Source organism: Scardinius erythrophthalmus (genome assembly GCF_964197995.2).
Source record: "Scardinius erythrophthalmus genome assembly, chromosome: 23".
NCBI classification, from domain to species: Eukaryota; Metazoa; Chordata; class Actinopteri; order Cypriniformes; family Leuciscidae; genus Scardinius; species Scardinius erythrophthalmus.
The window spans coordinates 10,365,885-10,375,143 of record NC_138243.1 but is presented as its reverse complement, the minus strand read 5'-3'; the positions used below and the strand labels follow the sequence as shown (position 1 = coordinate 10,375,143).

The following is a 9,259-nucleotide window of genomic DNA, read 5'->3' as shown; positions in this document are numbered from 1 at the left end:
CACAGTGGATGACGTAGATGCCTCGCGGACGCACAGACCGCTCAGAATCTGCCATATGACGTAAAGACATTAGTGAGGAGAGCGGATGCGAGGATGCACAGGCTTTTAAAAGCTCAAGCATAGGCTATGCATCCCGGGATAAGCTTGGCAATGCAGGGCTGCATCCGATATCGATTAGATTCTTGATCCTTGCATTAAGGCATTTGGTGTTGCAAAGTCATGCGGTGTTTTTCCTGTTTAATATTGCCTTACTGAATTGATATTGGATGCAGTTCTCTATACTATCCGCAAGGTGGCGCTACAATGAATACTTTACCTATTACAGTGTCGTAATATTTACTCGCATTCATGTTCCAAAACTTTTTTTTCCCTGGAGCACAAAAAGAGAATCAAGGATCTTCACGCGGCTCTTTTTAGTATAACTATAATTTTTGATTTTGTTCAACGCAAGGGAAAAAATAACATCATATATGGTTTAAGAAAAAAGGCAAGATCTTTTTTTTTTTCAGAATTTTATTTTTTGAGGTGAACTCTTAAACACTGTTTGAAATTACATAGGGGGCTGAAAAGCATCAGTTATTTACATTATTCAGTTACACAGAAGATGCCACACTGTTCAGGTGAAGTACATGGCCTAGGTTTTTTAGCCATGCATTTAAAAAAAATGGTTTAAATGTTTTTTATTCAACATTTCCACACATGGAGAGCAAAAAATGTGGGGTATTGGGAATAAAAAAAAACAAAAAACCTCAAAGTACCACAAATACATTTCTGACATATCCAAATGGCACACTGAACACCCTGCATTTACATGTGCATCTGGTTTCAATGACAGGTCTTAACCAGAAAAGCGAGCACAAAACACAAAAGAAAGTTAAAAAATAAAATAAAACATTCACTGAGGACTAACAGCAATGCAGTAATAAATTCCATACTAACTATTTATAAATATGGAAATGCAACTTTAAAATCATTTGAAAACGAACAGGGTTGATGTTGACCAGCGAAGTATGGTCTCTCAATATGGTCTCTCTCTCCGGTCCTGGCGATGGTCTCCCCTGCAAAAAACACAACATTACTGTTCTGTTTTGTGACTACAAAACCTTCACAGCTCCACAGAGACAAGTTTCTTCATACTCACTTCATATCCATTTTGCCAGGTGGTCCCATTCCTCGCCCCCTTCTTCCCATGTCATCCATAGGGGGCCCACCACGACCTCTTCCTCCAAAACCGCCTCTGTCCATACCACGCCCTCCTCTGAAGCCTCCACGGTCCACACCTCTGCCCCCACGGAAGCCGCCAGGTCCCCCTGGCCCTCCACGGTCCATTCCACGGCCACCACGCATCCCACCTGGTCCACCACGACCCCGGTCACCACCTGAAACCCAAAAGACACCTAGTGAATATTAACAATGCAAACATCTGAAGCCACAATGTTAGCGGTTCTGAAAGCTAACACAAGACGTGAATATGAAAGACAGTAACCTGGAGGAGGGAAGGGAGGAGGGCCAAAGCCTTCAGGTTTGGGTGCCTTGCACTGGTTACACTCCATTCTCCAGGCAAAGTTTTGGTTTCCACATCCCCTAGAAAATCAAAGACTCAAAATCAGAGGCTGAATGGAATACATGGATCACTGAGTATCACTGCACCACTACTGAAATACATACGCGTTTGGACACTGCCAGTCTCCTGCCCTCTGCTGCATGTTTCCTCCAGTAGGTCCTCCACGGCCCATTCCTCTAGGACCCCCACGTGGCATGAACCCTCCTCGATCCCCACCTCTGCCCATTCCACGTCCCATCATTCCTACCGGAAAAAAAATCTAATTTCAACTTAAAATGCATAGAAATGCAGGTTTCATTTGCTTCTAAAACAGCAGTTAAACGACGTACCTCCTCGTCCCATCATGCCACCTCGGTCTCCTCTCATTGGCATGCCTCCACGCATCATTCCCATCATGGGCTTGCGTCGGGCCATGGACACCTTCAGCTTCTTCCCCTGAAAATCTTTTCCTAATGAGGAAAAACAATCATTTCAGTTTATCTAGAGGACTCATGTTGCATGGAAAGACATTCAGGACTGATTTCAGTAAAGATCAACATACCATCAAACCACTCAACAGCTGCTTTAGCAGATGGAGGCTCCTCGTAGGATAAGGTGGCATCGCCTTTAGGCTTCCCGCTGTCTTTATCTGTGTATATGTTGACAGCAGGCAGGCCCGTCCGTTTGTTTATCTTAGAAAGATGAATGAAACAATATTTAATCATAAGCTTCAAGAAATCCAATAAAACGCATGATGTAAAAATTATGCATGAAAAAAAAGCCTTCCATCTTTCTCAAGCCATTTCATCGTATTGAAAAAGAGTATCAAGTACCCTAATGATTCCACTGTGCTTGAAAAAGTCAGCAACTTCATCCAATGTAGCGTTCTCAGTCAGCCCAGTGATATAGATAGTGCTGTTTTCAGAGTCATCTTGCTCCTCTGGCCGTCCTGCAGAACACACCGGGTGTTAAAAGCAGAAGAAATTGATAAAAATGGACAGAAAAGGACCAATAAAAACCCCAAATCCAAACCTACCCATGTCACCATCTGTTCCGGAGGTTCATTAAGCAGGACACCAAGAGAAAAAGACAGCGAGAAACAAGTTAGTTAACAAGCTGAGCTTCAAGCACCTGATAACATTATGCTACCATTTTCTGGTCAAGACTGCCCCGGCACACTTGCTCTGACCATTCAAAGACATAAAAAGACAAAATACCATGGTGCTGCTGACCCAAGAATGGTCTGATTATTGTCAAAAAAGTATTAAGAGGAAACTATTCAAGAGCTACCTAGTTTTTATTCCAGTGTGCCTTAAATAAAAAAAAAAATGTATATTTGCAAAACCCTTGAAAAACCAAGGACCCAAATTGGACTCCATACCCGATATATAAAATTGAAAAAGTAGTAAACACTGAAATGGTGATACTCTACATGGCTGGGTCGGCCATTTACCATTAACTCCTAAATATGAGAGCAAAAATAACCTTTCATTGGAGTCCACACTCAGGATTTTTAACCAATAAAAATAGGACTGAACCATTCCTATATGACCAATGGCAAAAGCTGAGCTCTTAATTTTAGCCGGCAGTATAGTTTTGCAAGGCATTAATTATTTCCCTTCTGAAAAACACCCATAAAAGGTGGAGAATTCTAGTGTATGGTCTTGTGATTCTCATTAAACTTACCACCAGGCTTAATGAAGCCACCTCTGTCTCCAGCGATGCTGGGGGGGAATAAGCGAAGATATGAAGGCGATATCCCTTAAAACAGCCACTTCGGTACCACAAAAGGGGTAATGGGGATATTTGCACAGTTCTGACTCTAAACCCTCATAAAAACTCTTAAGCCCCCCTTATAAAAACACAGTATTTCTGAGGGGAACACTCAGTTAGGGTGCTGCAGCATTACAATGTCCCTGCCCTTAGTCTGACTTGCTCGATTTACAGTTTAATGACATTAGTGGCTGAACAGTATTGGGGTTGTATTAAGCAGAAGTAAGGGTTGATCTTTATTACTATTGTAAGTGGAAAAACCCAGAAATTTGTACACTGAAATTGGGATGTAATTGTTTCAGATGCAGCCTTGCTACGAACTTTAAGTGAAAATGAATGAGGTCATGCAATATTTAAAACTACAGCCAAATCAACTCTTGAAAATATTATACGACAATTGATCCTCACGAAGGAGCTAAAGCTTGGTGCAAGTGCACCAAAATGCGGGAGTAGCCCGTTTGTGGCTGCATCTGAAACAATCTGCTTACATAAAGCTGGTACATGCATTTTAGTCAAAGAAAAAAAAAGCAGATAAACCATAACACCATTTTTCATCTTTACATAAAAGTTTCTAATATTATTACACAACACAAAAAGTTGTAAAAAAAAAAAAAAAAGTAAACTTGTATGTTCAGATAATTATATAAAAAAAAAAAATCTTTGGTTGCAAAACATGATTTTCTCATTCCTGTTGGAAATACACATTTGGAACACCTCTCGACACCACCAACTTTAAGTCCCCATTTCAAAAGGCTGCCGGCCCAGACTCAGAACTGAGTAGTGGTACTGTAAAAGTATTGATGTGTTTACATGGCTCTCACTTTGTTACCTGTAGCGTATAAATGCGACAAAGCATGTTAAAGAAAACTTTTCATAATGCACAAGACAATTGCAATCCAAATGTGTGACAGATAAAGAAAACATACCTTTTAAGGAAAATGAATGCAGTGTATTTTCACCTTCATAACCAAAATATAGCTTACTTTAAAAGTAGTATTGAACAAGCTCACTGTAAAATAAATCTATGAATGGATCAAATATATATTTTTTAAAAACACCTAGCAGGGGACACGCTCAAGATAATGAAGAAGGGACAAAGACATTCTGTAGTAACAGTTTTGTTTTGAGCATCACTGCATTCACTTTCATATTTGTTTTGCGCTAGCTTCTTGCTTTTGGCAGCAGTCTAAGAAGTCTTTGGGAACCAATATTCTTAATTATAAAACACTGTTCATTTTATGAAAACCAGACCTATTTAAAATCATTTTCAAACTCTGCAGAGTAAACTGGAATTTGATCCTGGATGCTAGTAAATATCACCCATTTAAACAGCTTTGTCTTTCCAAAAATACCCCTAAATTTCACTTACCGTGAAGAGTAAGTTGAGAGTAAGATTAAATAGTTTATTTAATTTAAATTAGTTTGAAACTTATGTACCTGCAAGCCTATGATTTGCAGGTAGATCTACAGAATACCATTTAGAGTAACTAATACACCTTATTTATCCTAAAGGATCACACTCTGCATTGACGACCACTTGGAGCACAGATCTTTTGTATTGTGCTTTCTTGATGTTTAATCATCTTGTTCCTTTTGCTAACATACCAAGTTCTTCTTGTAAATTAAGATACCACAAAATGTATTTAATTATTGTAAATGAGACTGAAATTATTATATTTTTTCCCAAAGCACATTCTCTATCATCTTACCTTAGGCCATAATGTAGGGTTGTAGTGTATACCGGTATGACGGAATATCACGGTATGAATGCAAAGGATTATCAAATCAAATCATGCACATTTTTGTGTGTGTGCGTGTGTGTGTGTGGGGGGGGTGGTGGTGATACCTCGGGACAGATAACCAATTTGCAAAAAAAAAAAAAAAAAATTGGACAACCCTCTGTGCAGATAAAGGTATGCCCCGTTTATAACTTAAGGCGTATGATTTCCGTGATGCAGAATGAATCCCGGAATCCAGTCATGAAAAAGGAATTTACAGTCTCATGCAGATTTACAATAAATCAAATCGTGAAAAGGTCTAGTGTCTGAATATTCAATAAAAAAAAAAAAAAAAACAGCTATTTAAATATATAATCGTCTTGCTTCCTTCGTCTACTACATAGACAAGTATGCCAGCCGTCATGATATTTTAGGACACGAATACCACTAGAACTGCTCTGAGAGAAAGCTTAATGAGCCTTTCAGCATTTTATTTGAGAAAACCCATTGTCAAATATACACTGAACCTCAAAGGTCTTCACTACAACCCATCAAAATAAAAGTTTGGGTTAACTTGAAATGATCACAGAACTCCTGTATATAATAGAATGTACTTCAATTAATAATTTCAGCAATTATTATTTAAAACATTAAGTTAAAGCTTTAAAAGTTTATGCATTCATCTGATTACCACCCCTTTTGATCATCTATTTGTATTCAAAAATAAAACACAGAATCCAGAAAAATTAAGACAAACCAGAATTTCTGAATAGCATACATTTCATTGGACTATTACAGCCTACTTAATTGTAATAAATTATAAATAAGTTGTTAATCTAATCAAATTTACTTGATTATGTGCTTTTGATTAAATAAACAAAACTAACAAATGGTTTCACATTTGTCATTTAAGGGTCATTATAACTGGTGATAATTGTAATTGATTAATACTGTATACCATGACATTTTCTGTGATGTTATCATACCGTGAAAATCTCATACCGTTACAACCCTACCCTAGTGAGGCAGAGCTGAGAGCAGTAGCACTTAAACCAGTTTGGCATCTTGTCAAAATAACTGTGTGACTATCAAATTAACTTAAAATTACAGCATATAATTCAAGCTTTGGCTCCAAAAAACAAAAGTTACATTTCTGCCAATTTCTGAATCTAGCACGGCTCTCAGCCCTGTATTGCCTCTTTCAGCTCCTGTCTGAGGGAAAGAGAAGTGGTGAGGTGAGACTGCACAAACGCACACTTACCCCATGCCTCCACGGCCCCCTCGCATGCCACCACCTCCTCGCATCATGCCCCGGTCAAACCCACCCCGGCCACGCCCGCGGCTCTCCCCCCCTCCCATGCCTCGGCCCTCTCCAGGGCCCCCATATCCTCCGGATTCAGGGCCCGAGTAGCCACCTCCGCCCATGCCGTTCTGATGGTCTTGTCTGTAATTGCCTGTGAAGGAAAACTGTTAATCAACAGGAAAAACTCCAGTGACAGTGTCTACCAAGCTACTACCAGAAGACTTACCATACTGGTTGGGTGGTTTGTAGTCGGACTGGCCATAGCTTCCTCCAGTACTGCCCTGCTGTCCGTACTGACTAGCAGGGGGCTGTCCATAGGACCCAGAAGCTGCGGTGTAGCTGGAAGGCGGAGCTTGTTGCTGCTGGGCAGGAGTTTGTTGATATCCTCCCTGCTGACTATAGGAGCTCTGCTGTCCGTAGCCTCCTTGTTGGCCCTGGTATCCTCCCTGCTGCCCTGAATAGGAACTTTGCTGAGGCTGCTGGGAATACGAGCTCTGCTCATATCCAGAGGGCTGCTGGCTGCTAGAACTGTAACTGCTGAAGAAAATTTGAAATTTGCAATCAGTGACCATCACAAACACATTGACAAACTTTGGGGACTATGCAGAATAACCCCAATACCTTGGTGGTGCAGCAGAAGCAGGCTGTTGCCCATATCCCGGATATGTAGACTGGGCACCGTAGCTGGTCTGCCCAGCATAAGAGGTCTGGTTACTGCTGGTGGTTGAAGCAGCGGCGGCGACAGCAGCAGTGGAGGAATCGTAGCTGCTGCTTCCATAACCCTGCACAGGCTGACTGTAGCCCTGCGGAGCAGCTGTAGCAGCATTATAACCAGCTACAAAAAAAAAAAAAATCATTGAATAAACGCACATCGCTTGCAGATATTGGAAAAATTCAGTGCTGTTCGAAATAAACACAAATAACACACCGCTGGCTGGTGGTTGCTGTCCGTAGGATGATCCATACGGCTGCTGACTGTAACTGCTGGAGGATCCACTGGTCTGAGAGTAGGTTGAGTCAGCCGGTTGGCTGTATGAACTGTAGCCTTGCTGTTGACCATAGGATTGCTAAGCGAAAAGAGCACATACAGTAAGTCACTTATCCAGAAAAAAAGCATGCAGAAAAGAATTTAAAGTGATGGTTTACCTGAGTGCCCTGAGCATAACCCTGTTGTGAGGGCTGGGCCGCATAGGAGCTGTACCTGATAACAGATGATGAATTATTTCCTCATTTTATTACTGATGAATGACAAAACTATTATTATACAGGAATGTGTATATCTGACCAACACACTTCCATGATTATACACACATTTTCAGTTGTTCATGATTAGCGAACTAAAGGGACAGTTCAGCCAAAATTTCTGTCATTTACTCACCCTCAAGTTATCCCAAACTTATATGACTTTCTTCTGCTGAACACATAATGTGTTATTTTGAAGAATATGGGTAGCCAAGCAGTTCATGGACCCCATCAACAACAATATGGCGGGAAAAAAAAACACTACGGGAGTCAAAGGGGTCCATCAACTGTTTGGTTACTGACATGCGTCAAAATATCATCTTATGTGTTCAGCACAAGAGAGAAATTCATACTGGTTTAAAACAACATGAGGGTGAGTAAATGACGGCTGAACTTTAATTATTGGGTGAACTATCCCTTTAAGATAAAACAAACGTTATAGAGACTGCACAGTATAACTAGAAAAAAGTAAACTAAACACATACCCCTGTTGGCCTCCAGCCTGTCCGTAACTGTTGTAATCTGCGAGAAAACAAAATGAACACTCATTTAGAATATCAAATATATCAAAGCTGTGGAAATGGGTCACATATTCAAAGAAAGGTACGGTCATATACACTTTGCTTATGTGATTCATTAATAACACAGATTAATAATGTAAGGGACAAAACGGTCAAATGGGTATTTAAAAATCGTCCACCAAAAAAAAAAAAAAAAAAAAAAAGTTTTATCCAGTAACGTTAGATATTTCCGAGAATGGGGGGTAGGTTTCGATGAGCGAGCAAAGCACCACCACGTTCAAATGAACACGAGAAAAATAGAGAGAAATGAATGATTCTCTTCATTCACATTGTGTAACAGATGTTGAAACGGATGCATTTTGTGATTAATATTTAAAGGATTTAGAATAGCAGTGGATTATTTAGATAAGACACACCTGAGCACCACTTAACACAGACATACGAGCTAATAACAATTAGCCCGCTTCTCAGCTCAAGCGTTGCCAAGCAACAGACCGGCACGTGTAAATTGGGGCTAAAAATAAGCTGCATATAATATAACCAAGGTAAAATTGTGTGGCATCAGTTAAAGAAATTATTTGCATGTGTTTGAAGCAAAGCAAAATGTAAAATGCCGCAGTTTTCTCATCCCCTCCCCCATTTCCAACGCAGACAGAGCAAACCGGCTCGAACCACACCGGCAAACATGATACAATGAATATTTTATGGATTCACGTCGTTTTATGAAACACATACCATGCTTAACGATAACTATAACCCCAGACAAAAAGACATATCCACACTGGTATTTTCTAAAATCTCTATTCTATGAAAGAGTACAAAAGGTTTCACATTACCCTTACCTGCAGCAGACGCCATTTCGTGTGTCTTCTGTCGCGACGCGAACTGCGCATGCGTGGATGACACTCTTCAGGCCATACCAATTAATCAAACGGGGGTGGACATTTATTACAAACGTTATAATTTCGCGATTAGTTGGTATTAAATGCTATATTGATATGTCTTAACGTTAATTTTGATGCAGTTTGTTTGTTTAAGCACATCTTGAAGTATAGAAGCTAAATATAGCGAAATTAAATGTTGCCCTTCAATGGATTCGTCCTAAGGGTCTACGGAATGACCTACTTAAAAGATTTCATCTAAATAAATCCTGCATAAC

The 9,259-nt window shown here is 40.0% G+C and overlaps 1 protein-coding gene across 5 annotated transcripts; it reads right to left on the bottom strand.

The window, feature by feature from the left end:
• Nucleotides 1–506: 506 nt before the first annotated feature.
• On the bottom strand, nt 507–8,972 carry ewsr1a (EWS RNA-binding protein 1a). Of its 5 annotated transcripts, none has more exons than XM_081353688.1 (16): nt 8,943–8,972; nt 8,065–8,101; nt 7,484–7,538; nt 7,266–7,404; nt 6,959–7,172; nt 6,564–6,871; nt 6,296–6,488; nt 3,230–3,267; nt 2,580–2,591; nt 2,377–2,492; nt 2,106–2,235; nt 1,894–2,013; nt 1,669–1,807; nt 1,487–1,584; nt 1,142–1,379; nt 507–1,058 (listed from the first exon to the last, which is right to left on the bottom strand). In XM_081353688.1, the coding sequence occupies exons 1-16, from the start codon at nt 8,956–8,958 to the stop codon at nt 1,019–1,021; spliced, it is 1,893 nt and encodes a 630-aa protein (XP_081209814.1). In that variant the 5' UTR covers nt 8,959–8,972; the 3' UTR covers nt 507–1,018. The 5 variants fall into 5 exon arrangements, with proteins under 5 accessions (XP_081209814.1, XP_081209812.1, XP_081209813.1 ...); XM_081353686.1 differs by having other exon boundaries at nt 6,564–6,874; nt 8,937–8,971; XM_081353687.1 differs by having other exon boundaries at nt 8,937–8,971.
• Nucleotides 8,973–9,259: the final 287 nt, after the last annotated feature.